Below are 27,084 nucleotides of genomic sequence, written 5' to 3'. Positions count from 1 at the left end.
AATAAATACTACCGTGACAGTGGCAAGGGGCGTGCGAATGGAAGGATGAGGAAGAAGAGAGGGTTCAGCGATGTCTGATCAGCTGATATAGAATCTATTGATCTGTGATCTGTGATCTTTTTTTTTAACTTCATGCTCCGTTCTTTCTCTCGTCTTCACTCACACCCGTTCTCCGCAGTCCGTGCTGTTTTCGTTCTGTTTTTTTCTGTCTTTCGTTGGGTTATTTCCACCCCTTGCTCCCTTGTTAGCAAGCTGACTCCCAGCTCTGCACTTTCCTCCAGCAATCCCCTTGAAAAGTTTCTCCTTAGATGTATGTTAGTTTCCTCTGATCTGGCCTGGCTATGATTTGGCCTGAGTCATCAAAGCACACTGTTTGAAGTTTTTTGTTTGATCTGAATTAAACTGTAAAATGTGCCAGGTTTTCTTTATGTAAAAGTTAATTTAAGACAGAATTAGAGTTTTAAACGTAAATATAAGCATGTACATATCAAGTTTTGCTAAGATATCTTATAATTATTTCAGAGGAGCGTGACTCTGGATCAGTTCAACCAAGAGCTCAACTTGTTTTCTGAGCTTTCGACCACTTCTCAGGGTCTTCTTCAATGAACTCAAATAGCTTTGGCCTCATCAGGTGAGCTAAGATTTTAATGTTGGTCTTGAGATAGTATATTTTAATTAAAAGCTGAAAAATGTACTTAGTGTTTTAATCATAAAGCTGAGAAAAACACCACCTGGAAAACCCCTCTACTCCCTTTTAGTACATTTAACTTTCCCTCTGATGGTGTAGCAGTGTCTGATGACAGTTCATCAATAATTTAGTTTAATGACAGCCACTGATCAAGTTGATGCAGCTACAGAGCTCATTTCTATGACTCAAACGAGTAGCTGCAATAAAACAGGAGAAGCTGAGCTACTGGAAAACAAAGCTTAGGACAGAACATGGAGGAGAGTTCATCTGGTAGTGGACTTTACTCCGGTTCACATCATTTGGAGAGCAGCTCCATCTTTTGGCTGCCTGAGGTTACTACAGTACAGTATGGTTACATGATGTGAGGCCGGAATTGTCATTTTTCTAAGCAGCTGTCACTTTTATATTTAGCAAGGAAAGACACGAGGTAGCTACGATAAATATAACAACAAAGGCACACTCTTTAAAAAGTATGGTATATAATATAATGACGATATCGCTGAACATCATGTTATATGATGCATGTGTGTAAGTAGGAGTAGGCTACTCCTTCACAGAGTCTAAAGCTATGTTTTATAATAAAAGAGCCTTTTACCAGGATGGACATGTTTCACAGTGAGGACAGCTCACTTTTTCTTGGCTGCTGCCTTCTTCGCTTTAGGTTTGGCGACCTTCTTCGCAGGGGCTTTCTTGGCAGCAGGGGCCTTCTTCACCACCTTCTTGGGGCTCTTCACCACCTTCTTGGGGCTCTTGGTGGGCTTCTTGGCCGCTGCTGGTTTAGCCACCTTCTTCGGGGACTTTTTAGCGGCTGCTGGCTTCTTGGCTGCCGCTGACTTGGGCTTTTTAGCCACTGCGGGTTTCTTGGCGGCGGGCTTCTTCGCTTTGGGAGCGGCCTTCTTCACTGCCTCTTTCTTGCTCATCTTGAACGAGCCGGTGGCACCGGTTCCCTTGGTCTGGACCAGGGTCCCGCTGACCACCAGCTTCTTGATGGTGGTGTTGACGCGGGAATTGTTCTTCTCCACATCGTAGCCTCCGGCAGCCAGAGCCTTCTTGAGGGCGGACACTGACGTGCCACTGCGCTCCTTGGACGCGGACACGGCCTTCACGATGAGCTCACTGACGCTGGGGCCGGCGGTCTTCGGTTTCACGACCTTTCTTTTGGCCGCTTTAACCTTGGCGGCAGCTAGAGCTGGAGCGATTTCTGCCATCTTTCTCTTTGCGTTTAGATCAACGACGAACTATCGGAGTGAGTTACCGGACTGATGAAGAGTCCTGATCTGGAGGCGGTACTTGGACACACCATGAGAACCGTGGAGACTCAGTCGAGCAGTGGCTCCCGTGTGCAGTGTGAACGCCGAGACACTTGTGTTTTCTCTTCACTGATAAACGAGTGAAAACTCAGTGGGTGAGCGGTGCTGGAGGCTGACAGTGAGGAAGCAGGTAGCGGACTTATTGGTTTTCATGTTGAACTCATGAAGAGCTCTGATGCTCTCTGCATTTGGTCGGTGGAGCCTCCAGACACGACCGGTTCATCGCGGTGAGCAGCGCTGCTCAGCGACTTTTCCCACTAGTTTCTCTCCTAAAATGAGTTCAAAAGCACCACAGCTCCACCAAAACCCGTTTCCTAGCTGCTCCACATGTTCGTTCAGAGACACCGAGTGAAAACAAGCACCTGCTGAGGATCCCTTAGCAGGAGGCCGAGGCTCCTGGTGAAGTTGAGCCAGACTTCCTATCAGAGCCGTGAACGTTTCATGCTGAGGATGCTGGAGAGTCATTATAGAAGTAGGGCTTTTATATCCATGTTGAATTTGATCAAATATTCCTTTCAAGACGTGATTATCATTATTTGTGTAAATAATCATTAAAACCTGACAAACGTTTCTGAAAAACTGTTTGACCCGTGTGTGAGAAATCTCTGTTAACCTGTCATTATATGTTACCTATTGATCAATAGATCAAGTCTTCTCAGACTTTTATAGCCAATAACACATTCTTATTACAAATAAGAATGTGTCAACAAACACTGTGTTTAACCAGAATGTACGTGTGCAGTGTGTGAAAGTGTTTGTGTAAATTGCAGCGTGTAAACATGTCATTTTAAGCATTCAAACAGACTTTATTTATTGGGACGACCCCTTCTCACCTGGACACTAGGTGTCCCTGTTCTTCAGTTCCCAGAGCTACAGGTGGAGTGGAAATCAGCGACAATCAGTGCACATCTCGGCCAGGTGTTTTCTGGCCAGCACCAGCAGTTTTTGGAGACTTTGGTTGTTGCTTATAATTTATCCTGTTAAATAAATAACCTGAAATTGTCAAATTCGTGAGCCGGGCTGTGACGTTCATCTTTACAGATTTACTTCTATTTCAAACACACACACTTCACATTTCATTTAAAGATGCATTTATTCGTCCCAAACATGTACCAGTCATACAAAGGCACACTCATTTAATCTCTGCTTTTGACCCATCTGGTGCAGTACACACAGAGCAGTGAGCAGCCATGTACGGCGCTCGGGAGCAGATGTTGGGGGAGTAAGGTGCCTTGCTCAAGGGCACGAGACTCTTGGATTTTTGGACAGATCAATCCAGGTTCGTCTTTCGTTGTCTCTCTATGGAGTCGAACCATTATGCACACATAATTATAAGTATGACAAAAAGTAGTGGCATTGCCTATGGATGGTGTCTTACATCATGGTGTAATCTTTACCTTCTTTTTCGGCCAAAGCAAAACACCCACACTCTCTTGTTTCTCCTCAGATTGTATAAATATTTCAGCTTTGCAACCGGTACATTTGCTATAGGCATAGGCGCAGAGGCATAGAAATGGCCCAGCTGAGAAATCAAAGGAATCTTAGACATCATAGCAATCAATGACACTGTGACATTAAAGCAAACTGACAACAAAATAGAATAACTTTACTAATTAAATCCTTTGTTGTTTAAAAGTTTTTTTCTCAAATTGATTTTATTCGTTTGAAGGAGTTCCGATTTACTTAAATTGTACTGAATTCGGCTACAATGCTTTTTACCCCTGAAACTCCAAATGGGATCTACATTTGACTGTTTTTATTCCAGAAAGCTACAAAATGTATTTATATTTTTACTTTATAGGTATTTTAACTGTATTTACACAAGCTTTATTTATTCAAATAGGTAACCTTAAAAACGACGTTCTTATGCAAAATATTATTCGGCCGTGTCACCAATCAAGAGGAGGATGTGGTCGAGTACCAACGTGGCGGACGGGACAAGATTCCTCAAGCTAAAATTCAATAATCAGGTCTAATCACAGCCGTACCGAGCCAGATTCAATACTGCGCTGGGTGCGGAATACTTTAGAGTAATTCACGACAAGCAAATAGGAGTATGCAGGATGTGTGTACAGCCGGGACATATACTAAGGGAATGCCCGGAACAATACTAAATGCAGCCTGTGTTTAAATAAATTGGAGGAGTGTGTGTGTGCAACAAATGTGAAAAACAGGAGAGGTTCAAGATGAGTCTGGGGACAGTGAGGAAGTCAGTCTGAGCGAGGAGAGCACAGGTGAGGAGGAGGAGGAAATGGAGTGCGCGCAGGAACAGGAGGCGGCTGGTGCGGCCAGTGCGGCGAGGCCTGGCGCGAAGCGGGAGGGAGGAGGAGAAAAACAAGGAGCGGAGGAAAGTGCAGAACTGGAAGTCAGCTTGCTAACAGGGGAGCAAGGGGAGAAAATAACTGAACGAAAGACAAAAAAACAGAACGAAAACAGCACGGACTGTGGATAACGGGACAGCACGGCGCGGCAGTCAGCTGCCGAGCTTAGCTCCGTGAGAGAAACACAGAGCGGCGCGACTTCGACAGAGACTGCAGCCCAGGCTCTCGATCCAAAAGCACTCGACTCAGACTCAGACAAGGACTCTGCGATGAAAATAACACAAATAAGGAGTAGACAAAACACGGAGAGGAAAATGACAATCAGGAATAAACAATGGCAACTTTCCCCTCATTTAATGCCCAAAGGCTACGTAAGAAAAGGAACAAGACAAGACAACAAATATTGGAAATGATCAAATATGGCATATTATGTGTACAGGAAACACACTGGGATGAGGAGTGTATGAGGGAGATCGTGAAGGAGTGGATGGGAGCTTCACAGCCTCGGGATGCCGACCCCTTGCTACGGCGAAAGAGCGATTTGTTTACTGCTCCGCCGTCAAGAGATGCGGACGTTAAGACGTGGGGCGCGCCACACAGTTTGAGAATCACTGCACAGTAGATCCCCCGTTCCCCCGCTTGTCCTTTCCATTTGGGAGACCCAGAGGTAAACTGTCCGCCCCCTCCCCTTCTCTCACATTATCAACAGCTCCTGCAGTTGCAGAGGGCGCCAATTTGCCAACTCCCCACTCAGTGATATGATAGATAATAGAAAACCGCATTCCGGGCCAGATGATTTTTTTTTTTTTTTTTGGTGCTCGTGCCGCCTCCCACGTGACATGAAAAAGTACCGGCCCGGGCGGCTGCACGGTTCGCCCGTCCCTAAAACCGCCACTGTGTGGCACTAAGTGTTTACAGTTCAACCACACAGCTTTTGTTAGTAGTGAATAATCAATGTATATCTTAAATGAAGTTCAAGTTACACTGCATATTATTTTCATGTTTAAGTTAAGTATAAATGAAATGATATAGTAATGATGTTATCATATAAATAGAATCTGAATCCTTTAATTCTGAATGTTGAGATGGCGAGCTAAACCCAGATCGTGGATGCAGTGTGGCCAACTGTATGATCCAGATCAAACCTGAACCTTTATCGAGAAGACCTCAGACCCCAGTACTGCCCGTCAGGTAGACAGGTAGGACTGAGTTTAGAGACATAAAGACCCGGACCAGAACGGAACCAGTGAATCTTCAAGCACACACTATCCTGGGAACTGAATATATACACACACTAAAAGGAAAGTTATTTTAGGAGAATTATATAATTTATTGTTTTTTTATTATGTTATACTGTTATATATTGTGATTGTTTGGTGACTGATTCTGTATCAATAAATTGGTCATTTGTTCAACTTGTTCTTTGACATAAGCCTACCTCTCCTTCGAATCTAGGTCGATATTTAGTGATTTTTCTAATATTAGGCCCAGACAAGTGCTACATATATATAATATAAATAATAACAATAATAAAAAAATATTTCTTATAATTACCCTGATGTTAATATGTAACATAATCTTTTATATGTAAGTCAAATGTACGTGTTGCTCGTTCATATTTAGTCAATTGAACCTGTTGCTCCTTTATAAGTGAGTCAAATAATCAAATAACCTATGGTATCAAAGGATCCACTTATCTATGTGACATGACAGCATCATAGGATCAAATAATCTAAGGATTTAATCTTTGAATTGATTTGAACAGTGTTACGTAATATGTATATTATATAATATAAATAATAACAATAACAAAAATAAAACAAAAAATTATTATAATTACTCTGATGATAATATGTAACATCATCTCTCTGTGTACTTTAGCTGAATTAAGTTTCAATTGATAATTTAAATGGATTTCACTTCAAATCTATCTACGGCCTCAGATGATCTGCTGATTTGTTCTGAGAGAAAAATGTTTCCTCACAAACAGATAGTAAGTCAACAATGTGATCTGGTTACATGTTTTTAAATGTATAATTCATCTTTTGCTATATATATTCCACTCGTACCTTTGTTACTGCGGATACAGTTCATGTACAGGTCCTTACAATACGTCTTATACATGAAAGGATGATCTAATGAAAGGATTCATTTTCTTGCAGTGTCAGCTTCTGTTTTCAAATGATGCAAATGTGTCAGAAGAGAATCCTGACTTCAGGCAGTGGCACAGCTGTGTGTGGGCGACTGAAGCCGCCCCGGTACACAGCTACCAACCCCGTCCAGCAGAATCCTCCATCTCTTGCTGAGGGGAGAAAAACCGGCCAGCCCCACCGCACCGACCTACATCCCTGCACCACCACCACCAAGACCAGAGGAACTGAGGGGTCAAGAGAGAGGAAGATTGAGCATGAAGATTTGCCGCCTCCCAAGAAAAACTCTGTTCCCTCGTCAAACAGCCGACATGATCGTTGGCACACTGGACATCCTCAGTCGGATCAGAGGACCAGGCCTGCTGATTACCGCCCCAACCACAAAACGGGTCCTTCAGGAAGCAGCCGGGCCGAGGGTCAGACTCGGTCGGGACAGAAAAGAAAAGGAGGTGATCTTGACGATGTGCCACCTCACAAGAAAAACTCTCTCTCTCACACTCGCCATCATCAGTCGGCTCAGACGACCAGGCCTTATGAGCATCACAACCACAACAACCCAGACTGAGAGACAGGCTCTGACAGACTCTTTTTCCCTAAGAAAGGAAACCCAAACTGCATATTTAACACAGGTTTATGCTTCATAATTCATCAATAAACTGTGCTCCAACGTAAATAATTATGATACAACAATCCTAGTTTTCAGTCGAGTTTCGACCATAACTTTTGTCCAAAGTGTGTGTCTCTGGACATTCAAAAATAGCTTTAGAATGCAGCAAATACCCATTCCTTGATATATTTACGTTAGTTAAAGTCTGTGTATAAAAACAAGAATCACACAAACGTGATGATGATGATGATGATGATGATGATGATGATGATGATGATGATGATGCGTCCATGTGGTGGTAGATCTGGTGAAGGGGAGAGCCCAGTGTGCAGCCCTCTTAAATACTGGTTAGCACAGGTGTGCCGTATCACTGCTGATTACTAAGGTCGGACTCCGCCTACAGGAACCTGAAACACACACAAGCACAACACCACAGCAGGACAACTCCATAATTTTCACACAATATTATGATAAAATTGCACCTTAATTTTTCTTTTCTGAACATTTCTCCTGATTTACTTACATGTATAAATAGGTATTGTGGGTGGAGTCATTCGCTTACAGACATACCACGCTGAACACGCCCATTGAGGTCGTCCGAGTGAGATGGCAAGAGCAGTGAAAAAAGCTAAAATGAAGTGTCTTTTTCACAAGTAAAATACATTTCTACGTCAATGTCTTGTACGTTTTTCGTTTGATAGAAACATTGAGTTTATTGTTTTCAACAATCCCCTGACAGCTTTTGCTGTTTGGGGGAAATTTCAATTTTTTTTTTTAAAAGACGGACAGCACGGCAACAAACGGGAAGGAGCAGACAGCCGTAAAAACAATCAGGGACAGAGCAAGAGGAGGCGATGAAAGAAGTGAAGTGAAGGACGGACAACAAGAGAAAGAAAACAGACAGGAAAATGCCAGTGAGAGGGCACACGGACCAAACAAGTCCACCGCTGGTGAAACGAGGCACAGAGGAAAGAGAACAGGGGAGAGAACAGCGCAGTACAGTAAAGAGCTGACGGTGGAGGTGGAGGGAACAGAGAACGTGACAATGATGGAGGTATTAAAGGAGGCGATAAACAATGTGGATACGTGGTGGGTTGCAGAGTGAGAGTAGAGAAGACTTTTGAAATTACATTGAAAGACGAAAAGGGGGAAGGAGAAAGTAATGGACGGAGTGCGAGTTAAAGGAGCGCTGACATATACTCGCCAGAGACATAACAAACGATGATATGGTGGTGTCGTTCATAAACCTGCCAGGGTACATGGAGGACATCACAATCATTTGAAAACTGGCGGAGTGGGGAGTGAGGCCGGCGTCAATGATGAAACTGGGATTAAGACGGGGAATATGCAGTGGGCGGGGATGGACATAGTAGACGGAACACGGTGTTTAAAAGGTCCGCTCGCTCGCCTTCTCCACAAAGTGTGAGACTCTGAAAGGCACCGAATATTACAGAGTGATACACGACAGACTAGTGCGTGTTTGCAGACTGTGCATAAAACCAGGGCACACGTTTAGAGAGGGCCCGGATTTCCGCTGCTTCAAGTGTCTGAGGACGTTATGTCCCACGCACAGGAGTGTATGGAGCGCAAAGAGGCCGTAAGAGAGGAGGAAGAGGAGAACGGACACGAGGAGAGGAAAAGACAGAGAAGAAGAAACCAGAGAGTGAGATGGAGGAGAGAGGCGAGCAGGAAAGCGGGGACGAGGAGCAGCTGGAGGAGGACAGGATTTAGAGCAGGGGAGTGCGATGGAAGAGAAGGAGGAGACATTCAGGAAAAGAGAAACGGAGGGAGGAAAGCAGCAAAGCGAGCCTGAAGGGTGAGCTGCTGAAAGGTGACAAATAAAAAGGGCAGAAAGGGAATGAAGGGGATCTAGAGGCAGTGGTGTGCAAGTGCACACCTCATGAACTAGTTCAAAGTTCAGTTCACACAAGTAAATATGAATAGTTCACGTTCATAGTTCACCATTTAAATTCTGAACTAGTTCATAGTTCAGTTCATTTCATAGTTTAAGGTGGAAAGTGAGCCATTTTTGTAAGAGACCAGAGCTGTTGTGTTGCAGGTATGGCCTGCCCCTTTAAGGAAAGTTTGTAGTGGGTGACGTAGTGCACCTGGGTATTGTGGGAAGACACCCTAAAAGTGTGTTTATAACGAGAAGTGACGGAGCACCTAGAGGTGATGCGAGTGTTGCTCCTGCTGTATATCCGAGAAATAAAGTGGCCGCATTCCAAGTAAAGAAACATCTCCTCCTCCTCCTTCACGGAGCGGTCCGGACAGCGAGCCAAGATAACCCGGGAGCCGAGCTCCAGACTACGGCTCGGAGCCGAGACACTGGCCAAAGAAGAAAACACTTGGAATACTTTGCTTGTTTGGTGTGCATGTGTGTGTGCGATGAATCATGGGTAACGTAGTGCGAAGTCAAGTTACTTGGTTCAGGTTAGGCTACATCACGGACATTTCACGGGCACTGAGCAACGACATGGTGCAAGCATTCGATTTAGACAGCGTCTCTCCTCAGGAGAAGGAAGACATTCAGTAACGTTTTAGCTAGACCTCAGATAATATTGTAACGGACTGGTAGTTAGGTTTATGTTCTGTTTGACTGCTATGTGTTTGTTATGACTTATGATCAGCTAACTACACCATGTCAATAAGTATTGGGATTTCCAGAGGTTCAATGTACCAGTCGGGGTGGGGCAAGTGAGAGTTGTAGACCAATGGCTGGTGAGTTATCTGGCATGACAGGTTCTCATTGGCTGATGAGTTGGCATGTCAAGGGTGAATGAGGAAGAGGAGTGAAGAACACAGTAGTGGGTGACAGGAGTGTCGGAGTTACAACAAGAAGGGTGTCGTGTTCGCTGGACTTTAATAACGTTACACATAAAGAGAGAAGTTTCCTGTCGTCTATAAGCGAGGACGCTGAAATATGAACGTGTTCACCGTTCTCACAAAAGTGAACGTGTTCAATGAACGCGTTCTTTTGCGTTCGTTCATGCACAACACTGTCTGGAGGAGATTTAGAGGTTTTCTTCTTTCTACCGAGTCCGGACGCTGAATGGCGGAAAACAGCAGAGAGAGGGTTCGACCGTCCCAGGAGAAGAGAGGGGAGAGCTGGGATATGTCACAACGGGACTTAGCTAAAGAGGAGACAATGTGAGAGCAAACAAAGTCTATATTTTTACTCTGAAAATTAGCAATGATTCTCATCTACTATTCGAAACGCTACGTCAACATGTCGCGCGATGGCGCTGCAGATGTTGTGTGGGGTCAACTCCACCGACTGAGAATGCAAAGCAGTGAGAATGCATCACTCGCCCTCCGGTCACACTCATCGTTGACAAGTGAGTAAGTTGTTTATCGTTAACTGCTAATGACACTTAAAGCAAAACTCAGCTCTATGAAGATGATTCATCAATGCGACAGTCTGCATGTATTGATTATTCAAATTCTATTTGCACACGCTGCACGTTAAATTACAACCCTCCACTGTGCATGTCTCCATCACGTGCACAGGTAATTGCCAGCATCGCGCACACTACAGCAGGGCGAATTAGGTCTGCTGTAGGTAATAATAGGTAATAATAGGTGGTCAGGTCTCTCATCTCATCTCATCGTCATCCGCTTATCCGGGGTCGGGTCGCGGGGGGAGCAGCTCAAGCAGGGGGCCCCAGACTTCCCTTTCCCGGGCCACATTGACCAGCTCTAACGGGGGGATCCCGAGGCGTTCCCAGGCCAGTGTTGAGATATAATCTCTCCACCTAGTCCTGGGTCTTCCCCGAGGTCTCCTCCCCACTGGACGTGCCTGAAACACCTCCCAAGGGAGGCGCCCAGTGGGCATCCTTACCAGATGCCCGAACCACCTCAGCTGACTCCTTTCTAAGTAAAGGAGCAGCGGCTCTAATCCGAGTCCCTCACGGATGACTGAGCTTCTCACCCTATCTCTAAGGGAGACGCCAGCCACCCTTCTGAGAAAACTCATCTCGGCCGCTTGTACCCGCGATCTCGTCCTTTCGGTCATCACCCAGCCCTCATGACCATAGGTGAGGATAGGAACGAAGATCGACCGGTAGATCGAGAGCTTTGCCTTGCGGCTCAGCTCTCTTTTCGTTACAACGGTGCGGTAAAGCGAACGCAATACCGCCCCCGCTGCTCCGATTCTCCGGCCAATCTCACGCTCCATAGTACCCTCACTCGCGAACAAGACCCCAAGGTACTTGAACTCCTTCACTTGGGCTAAGGACTCATTTCCTACCCGGAGTAAGCAAGGTGGTCAGGTAAGTTTCGAAAATATATTAGCATGCTGATTGAGGATTGTTCATCTGTTCATCTAGCCTATTTCTATTCATTTATCCATCATTTGTAAAATATTTTTAAAGACGATTCCAATTGGCCATATATTTATATCTCTGGCATTGCATTAGTGATTTTTTACAAGCTTTTTTCTCATCTTATTCTACAGAACAATGCCACGTGCACATTTCAGCCCAGCCAATGTAGAAGGAAAGGCTGTGTACATGTGCAATTACTGTGCAAAGACCTATGTTAAGAATGATACAAAGATCAGAAGCATGTAGTCAAGTGCCCAAAGTTTCCTCAGGGCTCAAATCAGCCTATGACAAAACAAAATGTTTATATTTATGTCTGTATATGACAAGTTAAATACAGTTTTTATAAATTACCCACAAAATGTCCAGTTTATTCCAGTATATTCCTGTTAATTCACGTTAATTCCCATGGAAAGTTTCCAACTTTGAATATTCCCAGAATTTTGCAACCCTAATCCTGATCACTATTTACAGCTGCAAGTTGTTAATAACTGTTAATTAGTTCATAGGTGTTTTAAAGCAGCCTAGGTTTTGTCTGTTTCCCCTCAGATTGCTCTATCTGTGATGTTGCTGACACTTTGCGCTGCCTCCAGCGTCACTGCCCGGCAGCTGTTTGAAGCCGCACATCTGTATAAACAAGCTCTAACCACTCGTCCTTTGTTGTCTTTCCTAGCAGCGACAGGACGAGGACGCATCATGCTGCTGAATTCAAGTTTAGCGAGTAAAAACTGTGACCTGGACTACGACTCCCTGCAGCCGTATTTCCACTCTGACTATGAGGACGACGCGGTGAACCAGAGCATCGTCTGCGACCCTGACTCCTCGCAGACCTCCCTCAAGTCCATCATCATCCAGGACTGCATGTGGAGCGGCTTCTCCGCCGGCGGTGCAGCCGCTGCGTGGAGGCTGAACAGCAGCGACCTGCAGGACCTGAACACGGCGGCCACCGAGTGCATCGACCCCTCCGTGGTTTTCCCGTTTCCGATAGCAGGGACGCCCAAGCAGAGCGCAGGGACGCTGCCGAGCCAGGACCTGGGGCCGGACACGCCGCCCAACAGCAGCAGCTGTAGTGAATCAGGTGGGTGGTGAACGTCTCGCCGTGCAGGCACACCCCCCTGTGCTGCTTCCCTCTGAGCGTGCATGTGGCTGTGCATCACACACACACACATCTCCATCACAACCGCGATAGAGGAGAGCCTCAGTATTGTTTTGATGCATGCGATCTGCAGACAGGCAGTAGAGCCATGCTGCCATGTCATGTTGTAGACAGTAGTAAGATCAGCAAGATGCATGTTACGCAATCCACTCCTATGCGGGGGGATGCATTAACCCCCCCTACTGCTGTGACATACATTTAAGTCAGGAATGCTGGTGCTGGAGCAGAGTGTTTCTTTTGCTTTTGCTTTTGCAGAGGATGAGGATGGAGTCGAGGATCATGATGAGGAGGAAGAGGAGGACCAGGAGGAAGAGGAGGGGATCGACGTGGTCCCAGTGGAGAAGAGGCAGGCGGTGAAACGGTGCGACCCCAGTCCGCTGGAGACAAGGCCCCCCAGCCCGCTCGTGCTGAAGAGGTTTGATGTCTCCACCCACAAGCATGATTACACTGCCCATCCATCCATGAGGCAGGAGCAGCCGGCTGTCAGGAGGCTGAAGCTGGAGAGCAGCAGCAGCAGCAGCAGCGGTGGAGGAGGAGGTGGAGGCAGCAGCGGCCACAGCAGGGTCCTCAAACAGATCAGCAGCATCCGCAAGTGTCTGAGGCGCCGGACGTCAGACACCGAGGAGAATGACAAGAGAAGGATTCGAGGAGCCTTTCGGGAGCGCCAGAGGAGGCTGAAGCTCAAGTTGAGCCTTGTCGCGCTGCGGGACGAGATCCCCGAGGTGGCCAACAACGAGAAGGCGGCAAAGTCGGTGATCCTGAAGAAGGCGACAGAGTGTATCTACAGCATGCAGTCCGACGAGCAGAGACTCCTCACACAGAAAGAGCAGCTGCGGAGGAGAAGTGAACTTTTAAAGCAGAGACTGGCACAGATGCAGGGCTGCCGTGCTTGAAGTTTGAATCAAGAGCTTTGGGCCTTTTGTTTATTATGCAAGTTCAAGACTTGGGGGTGTACAGTTCTTGTTGCATGCAAATGCAAAAACGGATTAAGTTGTTTTGAAATCTTGTTTGATTTTGAAGTTAAAACTGCCTCAGTAGAAGTTATGGGTGGATTCAATATTTAAAAGTTTATTTTTATTAATAAAATATTAAAAATAGGGCAGTCCCGTTGGGGGTCCGAACTAAAATATACATTTTTATGTATATATTTTTATTTTTGTAATATAAAAAATGTTTCCTCTGAAATTTGTGTCCTTGTTCTTGCAGTGAAAACACACACACACACACATTCCATCCCAGCTTCTGCTATGAGCAGCTGTACGTTCATTCGAGCTCCAGGTACATGTTGGAGGTGGAGTGTGGGTACAACAGGTTAATGTGGTGATGCTTGATGATGTTCAGGTGAAGACGACCATCTCCCACTGACTCTTTCTGGTGAGACATGAAGCGATTCAGGGGTCAAGTCCATATCATCACTGGAAGGTGCAGTTTTGATGCAGGGTCTCGAAGACGATCAGGTCATTTTGCCATCATAACTGTTTTCAGAAGAGCCTTTTAATAAAGGCATTGCATTATAATAAACAACAATATTCCTCCTTTGTTTTCTGGTTAATTTATTCAGATACACAATAAATATACCAGAAACAGTTGAAACATATTTGGTTTTACACAAAGCTAATGTCACACAGGATTTAACTCTTGACCATTGAGAGCTTCAGGTCACTGGACTAAAATAGCTTGTATGACAGATCTGTGAAATAACTTGAGTCAAGTCTCAGATTCATAAGAACACAGATGTAGTGTTTGAAAGATAAACAGGTTGCTTTCTTAAGTGCAGAATCATCAGAATCAGAATCAGAATTATTTTTATTGCCATGTATATTTGCACATACAGGAAATTGCCTTGGATTTTTGAATGGCACGTCAGGCAGATTTGTTAAGTAGTCCCTTGGGAACCAACATGCCAAATTTGGTGCTGGTATCACATTTTGCACAAATGTTCTATTATATGCCCCACTATAAGGTGATAAGTTAGGAAGCATTCAGATTTTGGACAGCTCTTATAATGGCGGCCACTGAAATCCTTCAGGTCACTTCTCTCTGAACCTTCCTGTGAAAAATGTATTTTTCTAACAAACGGGCGGCTGAGGCCAAGGGGTATAGCGGTCGTCCTGAAGGTCGGGAGTTTGATCCCCAGTCATCCCCATCTGCATGCCGAAGTGTCCTTGGGCAAGATGCATAACCCTGAATTATCCCTCATATAACGACAAAGTGCTGCTAATAGATGCACTGTATGAATGTGTGTTAATGGGTGAATGTAAAACTGTACCGTAAAGAGCTTTGAGTGGTCATCAAGACTAGAAAAGCTCTATATAAATACAAAACAATTTACTATTTACAGCCATGGTCACATGTCCCTCCACATTGTAACCGCCTCTTCGGTCACTGATCAGTAAGCACAGTGATTTAAATCAAACATATTTAATCATGTGAACTGGTTAAGAACATACATATACATACTGTGCAAGGTAAACATTTAAAGACAGGTTGAGGGGGATTCAAATTTCTCTATTAATATGTATAATAGTGAACTATTTGTATAATATGAGTAGTTGCTGACTTATCCGAATAAAACGTTTGTTACAAACGATGCAACTTAAATCATTAGGAGCAGGTCAATTAATTCTCTCCTGTTTGACTAGTCATGTACAGTTAGATTACCCATTAGTCTAAATAATTGAACACACTAGGAGCAAGTCAATGGTTTCTCTCCTGTATGAATCTTCATATGTCCAGTTAAATGGCTCCTTTGTCTAAATCTTTTACCACACTCAGAGCAACTAAATGGTTTCTCTCCTGTGTGAATCTTCATATGTCCAGTTAAATGGCTCCTTTGTCTAAATGTTTTACCACACTCAGAGCAACTAAATGGTTTCTCTCCTGTATGAATCCTCATATGTTCAGTTAGAGCACCAGTGTGGGCAAATCTTGTACCACACACAGAGCAACTAAATGCTTTCTCTCCTGTATGAATCGTCATATGCTCAGTTAGACTGCCCTTTGTGCTAAATGTTTTACCACACTCAGAGCAACTAAATGGTTTCTCTCCTGTATGAATCCTCATATGTAAAGTTATAGGACCAGTGTGGGCAAATCTTTTACCACACACAGAGCAACTAAATGGTTTCTCTCCTGTATGAATCCTCATATATAAAGTTAGAGAATTATTGTGGCTAAATCTTTTACCACACACAGAGCAACTAAATGATTTCTCTCCTGTATGAATCTTCATATGTTCAGTTAGAATGAACTTTCGGCTAAATGTTTTACCACACTCAGAGCAACTAAATGGTTTCTCACCTGTGTGAATCCTCATATGTAGAGTTAGATGGCCCTTTTGTCTAAATGTTTGACCACACTCAGAGCAACTAAATGCTTTCTCTCCTGTATGAATCCTTATATGTAAAGTTAGATGGTTCTTTTTTCTAAATATTTTACCACACACAGAGCAGCTAAATGGTTTCTCTCCTGTATGAATCCTCATATGTACAGCTAGATCCCCCTTTAGTCTAAATGTGTTACCACACTCAGAGCAACTAAATGCTTTCTTAGCAGTTTTACATTTCATATCACTTAGAGGCTGTTTGTTATTTTTTGTATTTAAACCAGACTGAGGTTCCCTGGTCTGCATCCAGTCATCTTCACTGTCTACAGTCTTGTCCTCAGTACATTGTTGTAAATGTCCATCAGGACCTGAGGTCCTGGCTGGTTGTTGTCCTCCACAATCCGCTCTGGTCTCCTCAGTCTGACTCTGATGAAGCTGTGACAACTGAGGTTTCTCTTCTTCTTCTTCACTCTTCACAGTGACAGCAGTCAATGTGAACCTGATATCAGCCTGCTCAAGTTGTTGAAGCTGCTCCCTGTCCTGATTGGTCCACGGCTCCTCCTGTTCCTCTTTAATGTGGGGGGGCTCTGGGTCCTCCTGGTCCACAAGGGGGCTCCACTGCTGCTGCTCAGGGAGAACCTCTTCTTTATTCACCATCAGATGCTGTACGTCTGCAGGACACACTGAAACACAAATACACATGTTTATAATTTCAGCGTATCCTGAAGCGTTTTAAAAACTTGTGTTGTGTCGTTTAATGTTGACTGTTATTATTTTTTGAATGATCACACTCAGGAAGCAGAGATGGTTTATAGTTGGTCTTATGACGCAGCTCGTTTAATTAGCTGGGTTAAACCAAGTGTTTCCAGGATAATTATAGTTTTAGGCCAAATAAACAATCTACGACACGAGCAGAACAGAGCGAGTGGAGGTTAGTTAGTTGGTTAAGCTGTTTTCAGACATGACCTGTGGGTTAAAACCAGAGAATTGTCTCCAGAGTTTCTCCAGGGTTTGTGTTTCACACATGAAAAACGCAGCAGAAGGTTTTCTGCACAGACTCGTTCACAGTAGTATTGTGGGAATTTTTTAGACGAAGACCAAACAACATCTTTCTCTGTAAACACTGCAAATCAAAAATGATCACAGCAGCACAACCGTGATGCACGAGTACTTGAAGCTGAAGCATCAAGGGGAGATTTCTAAAGATGAAAGTTGGAGCGAGACAGACGAGCAAGTTCTACTTTTTGTCCTAAAACAAGCATAAAATATTACGATTATTAACACGTGTAATGGAATAGGAATAGACTGGAATAGTGTTGGGATTTCAAAATCTTAGTTTCTCTGGGTGTCTGTGAGTGAAGAGGAGTATGGAAACAGAACTCTTAACAAATGAAAAAAGGGGTGGGGACAGGAGCCTTTATAAGGTCTTTAAACAAATTATTAATAATAACCTTTTTCCACTTAGTGTTTAATATTGAAATTAGCTAGAAATGATGTGCGTCAAAACGCTGGTCAGTCTCAACCTGTCTTGATAAAAGGTCTGAGTGACATTGTTATGGTTTAGTTCTTACAGCCGATAGAGCAGGAACACAACATTCTTTACTCAAGGCTAGTTTATGAAACACAACATCCAACTGTCAGGATAGGGAGAGTTGCCTAGCAACTATCAAAGAAGGAGCGTGACGGAGAGCGGCTCCTTGTAACTTCCTTGATTGACAAGAGGCGTGGGACTACGGCTGTGGACCAACTAGGGAGAACAAAATTGATTTGCGGTGACACCCCTCCAATATTTTAACCTATGTTGGGCCAGAGCCCAGCGGGGGGGCCACCAGACACTGAAGCCGAGAGGAACAAAGGGTTGTTAAACTTTGGGCGGGAAACATCCTCCTGCAGGCTCAAGAATCTCCCCCTGGTGGTGGAGAAATGTCCTGGGGTTTTCCCAGAAACCCCCGCTCAGTTCCAAGCCCCGCCCACTCAGATCCATTTCTGACACTCAATTGGCTTAAAGCCAGCATCATCCTATGACCAACTCCTCAAGGAGGAGGACCTCTCAGGTAGAACAAAACCACTGAGACCCCAATAATCGCTGCCATTTTACCCTGCTCTGAAGACAACACCAGGCCCCCTTCGGGGCCTCTCAGCTGATTCATTTGCTAACGGGGGCAACCTTAACTTTTAGTTTATCAACCAGAGTTATTTTATTTCATTTCTTTTATTTCTTTATTCAGTCGACGTTTTTATTTTCAAAAGGACTTTTGTTATTTTAACTTGAAGAGGCCGCGCACAGGAACTCGCTCGCCGGTCGAGCATCACAGACTTTCTTTCCAAATCCACAGCGGCGTTACCGCTGTTCATCCCCTGCAGAAGCGCGAGATTCATTCCGCTGAGGAGCACGAGCTCCACATCCCTGAAGAAGAAGGACGACGTTCATCTCGTCGAAGCAGCACGAGCAAATCCGCTGTTTGTCCGGTCCAGCGGCCGAAGACCGCTTGAGAGACCACGTGATTCACTGGCCCGACGCGCACGCACACCGCGAGGGTGGTACAGTAAGAGGCTTTATTGTCTGGGCAGATGTTAATCTAATACGTAGCGTATTGTTTTAATACTTGAATGTATTTGTTTTGTATGAGACCGCCGAGTCTCTAGTGTTAGCGGCGATTCGCCACTTCCGGTTTCCGGTTACGGCCTTGCGCCACAGTTTTTAAGCGCCGTGAGCAGCGTCTCCAGCTCATTGTGACCGTTTGAACAACTTTAAAGAGACTTTACCGGTCAAACCTCAGCACACAACGCCACTTGGGTGCTGAGTGGTAAAGTAAATGTAACTTGTCTCTGACGGTGCTTTTAAGAGCTTTGCTCTCTCCTTGTATGTATGCTCTCTCTCTCTCTCTCCTTCTAAACCGACCTATACACACATCCGATCTGTATTTAGAATACAGTTCATGTAACATAGTTAAATCTATATTCAGAGAGGCTGGACACATCTGGAAGCCATGCGGCCGAACGCCGAAGCAGAGACAAAGAATTCTCTTTGTCTGAAAATCCCTTGGTGTAATTCATGTGACGACCACCAGTGTGAGCTCCGGCCACATGGTGTCATTAACATAGACTCCATTTTGAATAACGCAAGTTAAACCCACCATTTTGAGTCTATTATTGCCACGCCTCCTCTCTCCCTCTCCTCCCATTCTGGCTCTAAATTCATAACGGCTCCGCCATCTTGTTTTGTAGTCAATCCGCCATTTTGAGAGTTTTTAGGCCTTGATTCCACGAATCATGATCGGCCGCCATCTTAGATGTGACGTCACCAAGTGACTGCGTCATCGCCACGCCCCCTTTTTCTCTCTCTCTCTCTCTCGCTCTCTCACACACCCACACACACACACACACACAGACACACCCACACAGACACACCCACACAGACACACATTGATAGACACAGACAGATACACACACAGATACACATAGATGAATACATGTGTTTTTCTAAATTGTGATAAGCGGCTGCTGTTGTTATCTTTGAAATATGGGAGTTTGTTAAAATGATGAATCATTAAATAACACTAACTTTATTTCACATGCATACACATAGACACACACACACACACAGAGAGACACTTTGACACAGACACACACACACACACCGAGACAGACATACATAGGTAGACCGCCGGTTTTACATGTATTTTCTGAATTGTGATAAGTGCTGCTGCTGTGTTTATCTTTGAAATATCGGAGCTTGTTAAAATGATGAATCATTGAATAACATTATAACTTTATTTCCCCTTTTTAATAAATGCTTTTGTAATTAAAGTATCTGTAGTCTGTGATTATTTGTACATATGTATGTGATTGCAGCTGGATTATGATTGCCTGTGCTCGAACTTAGTAGCCTTCACTGTTAATTAAATGATTATTAATATTAAATATTGAGATTATTGATTTGACATTTATCATTATGAGACTGATATTTATAGATTGTATCGTTGGTCCCTGTAACCAGGGTGGTGCCCCGCAACAATAAGCAATGATTACAGATTTGTATTATTCTTAATTGATAATTTTATTGTTTTCATTAATTATTTTAACTATTATTAATGGATAACCGTATCATTTCTAATTAAATGTGTTACATTTCTTAATTAATAGCTTTATCATTTTTGATTATTTTTAAGAAATAATTGTTATTTTAATAATCATATTTCATGATTATTAATAATTAGCCAACGTCAATTCTACTCCTACTATTGCACAACACCTATCACATTAAACCTACTGTTATAATTATTACGAACGCTTTCTGTTCTGCGCCATTATTGTCTACCCCGTGCTAACTGATTGAGCCGAGGCTGTCAATGAATGCCGGCTATGCCTGTTAAACTTTCATTGCTTCTAAATAAATACTTGATGGAACCAAACCATTGGATTGGCTCTTCTCATATTTTGATAAACAAACACGGCGACAATAGCAGGGATCATCTTAACTGCACAACTCCAGTGACTGAATCAATCTACGTTGTAAACCAGTTTTAGTACTTGAATTAAACCGTGATTCTCCAGTTGCTGTCTAGCAACTATGTCTAGCGCTGCTATGACATACAGGGATATAGTGTTCTTTGTGTCACAGCAATCGTTTGAAATCAAGCATCTCAAAAAAAGGGTCTATTGTTATTTATATGACACAACAGGGATGTAGAAATTAAACTTATTTTAAAATATGCCAGTATATGCCTAAGTGTCTTTGCCAAGATACTGAACCCCTAAATGGCCCCTCATAAATGTGTACTAAAAATGTTAGTCGCTTTGGACAAAAGCGTCAGCTAAATGACTTGTAATGTGATGTAATGTGTCTGTTTTTCAGGATGAGACGAAGCAGTCCGGAGGACTTTTGACACACAAGGAGCCAAAATGCATGAACACCCCAGACGTGTGCTGAGCTTTCTAACAGCATCTTGCAGATTATTATAAAGGACATGTGACCCCTGGCTGCAGTGGAGGGTCAAAGCTCCTAATCCTTCTATCTACACATTTCATCAATTTAACCAGCCAGACATTGTTTTAAACGTATCATTCCCTGTTAGTTTGATCAAGTCATGTTAGCAGAGCTGATTCTACCTAACGTTAGCCCGTGAGCGGCTCCTCCAGGGACTTACCAACTCTGTGATGCTGGAGTTCGGGCTTCATCACAGCATCCAGCAGCCTCCTCAGGCGGTAGATCTCCTGCTCTGACCAATCTAACTGCTCCATTCTGTCTTCATACACCGCCACGGTTTCCTCAAACACTGTGACGATCTCCTCAGCCGCCGCCGTTAGCCGCTCGGTTAGCATCGCTCTCAGCGTCGGGACTTGAGCCGTTTCTCCTCCTTTCTCCACCTGCAGCATAAAGTCTTCAGCGGCAGCGCTGATCCGCTCATGTACAGACACCCGCAGCAGCTGCACGTCGCACATGTTCCTCCTCTTTGCGCACTTTGAGTCTTGGAGCGAACAAGAATATACAGAGGCTGTGGCGTCATACATCCGCTTCTGTGAGGACAGCTGTATTCCAACACGCACCAGGGTGAGTCACAAGGACTGGTTAACAGCTAAACTCAAGCAGGTTATTTAGAGAAGGAGGTGGCCCTTAAGAGTGGGGACAAGGATAGGTTCAGACTCGTTTGGCAAGGAGATTAAAGAGGACAAAAGAAAGTACTTGAAGAAGCTGGAAAGACCTCGTCTGTCTGGAAAGGCCTTCAGGTGATCACCATTTGCAAAACCAAGTCCCCCCACTGTGTGGAAGACCTTAAACGTGCAAACGACCTGAATGCTTTCTTTTGCAGATTCAACAGACAATGAACCAGTCCTAACCCTACCCCGCATTCCTCATCCACAGTTATCACACCTCTTCTTCCCAGCCTGGACAAAGACAATAACCCCCCCAAACACACACACACACACACACACATAAACACACACAAAATTGTCCCAGATTGCCCCCTCCCCATGTCAGACACAACCCTGTGCATAACTATGAGGGGCCGTGAGGGACATTATTCAGAATACCCTCTCACACATACTACTGAAAAGCTCTCACAAACACATATGAAATGCTCTCACACACACAACTGAAACGCTCTCACACACACTACTGAAAAACTATACTCTCTCACACACACTACTGAAATGCTCTCACACACACTACTGAAAAACTATACGCTCTCACACACACTACTGAAATGCTCTCACACACACTACTGAAATGCTCTCACACACACACTACTGAAATGCTCTCACACACACTACTGAAATGCTTTCGCACACACTACTGAAATGCTCTCGCACACACTACTGAAAAGCTCTCACACACACTACTGAAATGCTCTCACACAGACTAGTGAAAAGCTCTCACACACACTACTGAAAAGCTCTCATACACAATAGTGAAATGTGCTCATATACACAACTGAAATGCTCTTGCATAGTATTGTGGAATATAACTGTGAATGATATTCGTTCACAAGTAATAATTACAGGTTTTGTTATTTTAACTTTCTTGTACTTTACTTACAGTTCAGTGAAGCGTAATTGCAGTGTTGCCATAGTTACTTTGAAAAAGTAACTTAGTTACTTTACAAGTTACTTGATTTTAAAAGTAACTAAGTTAGATTACAAGTTACTTGATTTTAAAAGTAACTAAGTTAGATTACAAGTTACTTTATTAGTTACATTCAGCAGCTGCCGACAACACCCCCGCCGCCTCAACATAAAAATGACAACCGGTTTGGCCAACACTAACTTTATTAGACACCGCCGGAGGCCCCCCCCCCCCGCGCCAACGGAGGGTTCCCCTAACGGGCGCTGTAGCTGAGGTGATCCGCGAGAAGAGCCCGACACACGTCCAGAGTCGCTGTCGCCGACCGTCGTACCCGGTCCCCTCCAACCGGTCCCCGCCTTCCGCAGCGCCGACGGACACCGCCCCGCGGCATACTATAAGGAAAGCCCCCGCACCGCGGACGAGCACCTCCCCCCATAAAAAAACGTCGAGGAGTGCCGCACACCGAGCCTCCGGCGGCGTGGTGAGGAGGGCGACGGGGCGACTGCTCCCCCAGCCGCAGGACATGCCCAGCGGGCTAACCACAAATACCGAAATAGTAACGCAAGGTGACTTGGACAAGTAACTTTAATCTGATTACTGGTTTGGAAATAGTAACGCGTTAGATTACTCGTTACTGAAAAAAGCGGTCAGATTAGAGTAACGCGTTACTAAGTAGCGCGTTACCGGCATCACTGCGTAATTGTTTGCAGTGATAATTAAATGCTAGTGTGATAATAAATGACCATTTCAAATCATCCAAACTGATGGGCATTTATTTGAGTTCTTGTGATAATGTCACCCCGACATGCTCCGCGGCACTCACAAGCCCCCAAAGCCCATCACGAACTCTAACCCTTACATATTATTTGGTTATTCAGTATGGCCTTGTTTTGTCTGTTTTTGCCTGTTATTCATTCAATTTGATAATTTGAGTTAGTTTGTTGACAAAAATAAATATATCAGTTGAAAATATCCTACTGTGCTTTTTTATTTATTATTATTATTATTTTTAATTTCATAAATAATTTTGGGCGATGGGTGCCCTTTTTGGAGGGTTTGAACCGCTGCCCCCCAAAATGTATGTGCACGTGCCTGCTCCGCGGAGATGTTGACGGTGAAGCCTGTGGAGCTTACCGGCCTCCCCGGAGGGGCCGGCCAGCACCGCGGCGTGGTCAACTGAAATGCTTGTGGGCGCCGCTGAGCAGTGTTTCGGGTGCGGAGAGGAGGGACACACGGTGAGAGCCTGTCCGAGGCGGAGTGACCCTGCTCCGCCCGGTCCTGATAAAGCTACGAGTGCTGGGGCCCCCGCTGGTCTTCCGGCTGGTCCTCTGGCACCGGAGCGACGCGACCTGCCAGCACCGCGTGGGGGCCGGCCGGGCAGCGGGTCCCCGCAGCGGGTCCCCGTCGCTCCGGTGCCGGAGGATCAGCAGGGGACCCGCCCCAGCGCTCGTAGCCGCATCAGGACCGGGCAGAGCCGGGTCACTCCGCTTCGGACCGTGTGTCCTTCCTCACCGCAACCGAAACACTGCTACGCGGCGCTCACAAGCCCCCCCCCTCCTCACATAACTATCCTTGATCACCTTGTGATATTCTGAATAATGTCCCTCACGGCCCCTCATACATAACACTGACTGTGGTTCACACACACACACACTTTTTTTTTAATAATCATATTTCATGATTTTTAATAATTAGCCAACGTCAAGTCTACTACTATTGCACAACATTAGGAACTAACTGACCTCACCCAAAAACCACTGTATGAGCCAAACCTGGAACACACTGTACTGGTGACCCAGAAAGTGAGGCCCGACCAGGAGGAATCTGTCATAGATCCACACCCTCACATCGTAAATCTACTTTACTCTATTGATACATTTAGAAAATCAGGCCTCAGAGGATCGGGAAGATTCAGACTTGCATTAATGTGGTCGGATCAGGGTCAAATCTGAATGGACCAGGTTCTGGCTTAATCAAGTCGGTCGGGATCAACCCCCTTTAAATGTGACTGGGTGGTTCTCATGTTAATGTGCTGGAATGGACTGGTCTGCATTTGGTATTAACCAGATGTTTCCCCAGATGAAGCTCGTCCTGCACTCAAAGTCCGATGTCTTCATCTCGTGAGTCAACAGAACCACGACAGAGACGACACGTTAAAGAGACGTGTGTGGAGCAATAACCAGAAGAGGTCAACACTGTAACTGTGTTTATTTCACCACAATATTTCTAACAATCAGGTTTCAAGTTTTCAATTTACATTTGTCAGTAATTAAAATACAAGAACTGAGCAGGAAAAACACTTCAACATCATCCAGTGATAATAAACATGCATCACATGCACTCACATGCAAACAGCCACTGAAGCAGAGTGAGCTGCCTCACACATCAACAAAGAGGAAAACAACAAAGCGCCATCCAGTGGCTGAAAATACAAATGTGCAGGGAAGATAAAACCATCATGTGAAAACTAACAGCTGGAGGTAAAAGGAACTTTCTCACTAGATATATTTATATATATATATATATATATGTATATATATATATAGATAGGTAGATATAATTTCAACAGTCTACACAGTTCAGTAAAGATCTCTTTAAAGCAACACTATGTAACTGTTACTGAAGAACAGCGCCCCCTGCAGCCACATGTGATGACTAACTCTTTTTGACATGATCACACTCAAACATCAGACTCACTCTAATCAAGCTGCTGCTTTAAGGTAAAGAAAATATCAAAATGTTGCTTTAACAACAGATGAGAAAAAACTCTCCCTGGTCTCAAGCCCCTTTTCCACTCGTTAGACTGGTTTTTAAAACCCACCTACATAATAACAACAGCAGTAAAACAATGTCCTCATGTCAGTAAAAGCTGATTTGCAGACTCCTAATGCCAGGATAACAAAGAAAATGCTCACGGAGCTGGGACTAATCGATGTATGGAGGGACTTCCACCTAAAAGAAAAACAATTTACATTCTGTTCAGCAAGTAAAGGGGTATACTCAAGAGTTGACATTTGTTTTACTTACAACTCAGACAGACACAGACTAAAAGATTGTAGGATAGGGGTCAGATACATATCTGACCACTCAGCTGTTTATTTAACTGTGCATTTGGGTTAGGGTATATAATTAAATTCACTCCTCTATTCCTGGCTGCGTTCTCATGATGTGTCTGTCTCCCTCCCCTGCAGCTGGGGTTTTATCCATTTAATACATTTACAAATGTGTTAGACTCAAATTCACTTATTTGGGGAATCTCAACACGTCAGCTGACATTCCCAGGATAAGTGAATTTGAGTCCAACACATTTTTTCCCTTAAAATGTAATAATAGCATAATATTATGTGGGGTAATGATCAAGTGGGTTGTGTGGAACTCAGGCTAATGATTTCTGTTGTTTTTTATGACCCAGGACCAGGACCAGGACCCAGCAGCACCAGCAGCACCACCACCAGCCTTGTCAGGCCATGTGCTGAAGAGGGATTTTCTTTTAAATGGAAAAATAACATTAATTCCGGTAATTTAACTTTCTGGGAAGATGTGAGGGACCCAGACTCGTGACCTCAGATGCTTTTTTCTATTTTTAAACATTAATTCTAGAATTTCATCACTTGTGATGAAAAATCCACAGTGGGTTGACTCCCACTTCATGCCCAGAAAAGTGCACTAAAATCGGCCTGGGAAGAGGGGCTGAAACCCTGGAACTGGCAGGCAACCCCCGTATATAATTAAATTCACTCCTCTATTCCTGGCTGCGTTCTCACGATGTGTCTGTCTCCCTCCCCTGCAGCTGGGTCTTATCCATTTAATACATTTACAAATGTGTTAGACTCAAATTCACTTATTTGGGGAATCTCAACACGTCAGCTGACATTCCCAGGATAAGTGAATTTGAGTCTAACACATTTTTTCCCTTAAAATGTAATAATAGCATAATATTATGTGGGGTAATGGTCAAGTGGGTTGTGTGGAACTCAGGCTAATGATTTTTTTTTTTTTTTTATGATGCTCTTATCCATTTAATACATTTAAAAATGTGTTAGACTAAAATTGACTTACTTATTCGGCCAGTTCAGAGAAGAAAACCCACAAAATAGAACCGGAGTCCTATTCCATTATTCCTAGCTGCGGTATTCAGGCGACCGGGCCTGCTTTGAACACTCAGTTTTTTCAGAGTAAACGCTTCGGACCCCGCGGGACACTCAGCTAAGAGCATCGAGGGGGCGCCGAGAGGCAGGGGCTGGGACAGACGGTAGCTCGCCTCGCGGCGGACCGTCAGCTCGATCCCGAGGTCCAACTACAAGCTTTTTAACTGCAGCAACTTTAAGATACGCTATTGGAGCTGGAATTACCGCGGCTGCTGGCACCAGACTTGCCCTCCAATGGATCCTCGTTAAAGGATTTAAAGTGTACTCATTCCAATTACAGGGCCTCGAAAGAGTCCTGTATTGTTATTTTTCGTCACTACCTCCCCGAGTCGGGAGTGGGTAATTTGCGCGCCTGCTGCCTTCCTTGGATGTGGTAGCCGTTTCTCAGGCTCCCTCTCCGGAATCGAACCCTGATTCCCCGTTACCCGTGGTCACCATGGTAGGCACAAAAAGTACCATCGAAAGTTGATAGGGCAGACATTCGAATGA

The 27,084-nt window shown here is 44.4% G+C and overlaps 4 protein-coding genes across 4 annotated transcripts in view; 2 read left to right on the top strand and 2 right to left on the bottom strand.

The window, feature by feature from the left end:
* Positions 1 to 27,084, top strand: part of LOC128431094 (uncharacterized) — an 870,493-nt gene that overhangs the window by 380,948 nt on the left and 462,461 nt on the right. The window lies entirely within an intron of this gene.
* On the bottom strand, positions 1,315 to 1,917 carry LOC128431116 (histone H1-like). Its single transcript, XM_053417342.1, has one exon. It carries the CDS (start codon positions 1,894 to 1,896, stop codon positions 1,315 to 1,317), a length of 582 nt encoding a protein of 193 aa, XP_053273317.1. The 5' UTR covers positions 1,897 to 1,917.
* Positions 9,898 to 13,656, top strand: LOC128431091 (transcriptional regulator Myc-like). The gene is made up of 3 exons (XM_053417313.1): positions 9,898 to 10,414; positions 12,072 to 12,476; positions 12,810 to 13,656. Exons 1-3 carry the CDS (start codon positions 10,270 to 10,272, stop codon positions 13,445 to 13,447), a joined length of 1,188 nt encoding a protein of 395 aa, XP_053273288.1. The 5' UTR covers positions 9,898 to 10,269; the 3' UTR covers positions 13,448 to 13,656.
* LOC128431093 (gastrula zinc finger protein XlCGF8.2DB-like) lies at positions 14,641 to 16,526 on the bottom strand. Its single transcript, XM_053417315.1, has one exon. It carries the CDS (start codon positions 16,183 to 16,185, stop codon positions 15,241 to 15,243), a length of 945 nt encoding a protein of 314 aa, XP_053273290.1. The 5' UTR covers positions 16,186 to 16,526; the 3' UTR covers positions 14,641 to 15,240.

Source organism: Pleuronectes platessa, chromosome 24 (assembly GCF_947347685.1).
Source record: "Pleuronectes platessa chromosome 24, fPlePla1.1, whole genome shotgun sequence".
Taxonomy (NCBI): domain Eukaryota; kingdom Metazoa; phylum Chordata; class Actinopteri; order Pleuronectiformes; family Pleuronectidae; genus Pleuronectes; species Pleuronectes platessa.
Note: the sequence above shows the minus strand (reverse complement) of the source record. Positions and strands in the feature narration are given on the sequence as shown.

Excerpts from the sequence above, each read along its gene's own strand:
- LOC128431116 (XM_053417342.1), bottom strand. The coding sequence starts at position 1,896 with ATGGCAGAAATCGCTCCAGCTCTAGCTGCCGCCAAGGTTAAAGCGGCC.
- LOC128431091 (XM_053417313.1), top strand. The coding sequence starts at position 10,270 with ATGATTCTCATCTACTATTCGAAACGCTACGTCAACATGTCGCGCGAT. Across the intron at positions 10,415-12,071 it reads GTCACACTCATCGTTGACAA|CAGCGACAGGACGAGGACGC; the intron begins GTGAGTAAGTTG and ends TGTCTTTCCTAG. Across the intron at positions 12,477-12,809 it reads CAGCAGCTGTAGTGAATCAG|AGGATGAGGATGGAGTCGAG; the intron begins GTGGGTGGTGAA and ends TTGCTTTTGCAG.
- LOC128431093 (XM_053417315.1), bottom strand. The coding sequence starts at position 16,185 with ATGCAGACCAGGGAACCTCAGTCTGGTTTAAATACAAAAAATAACAAA.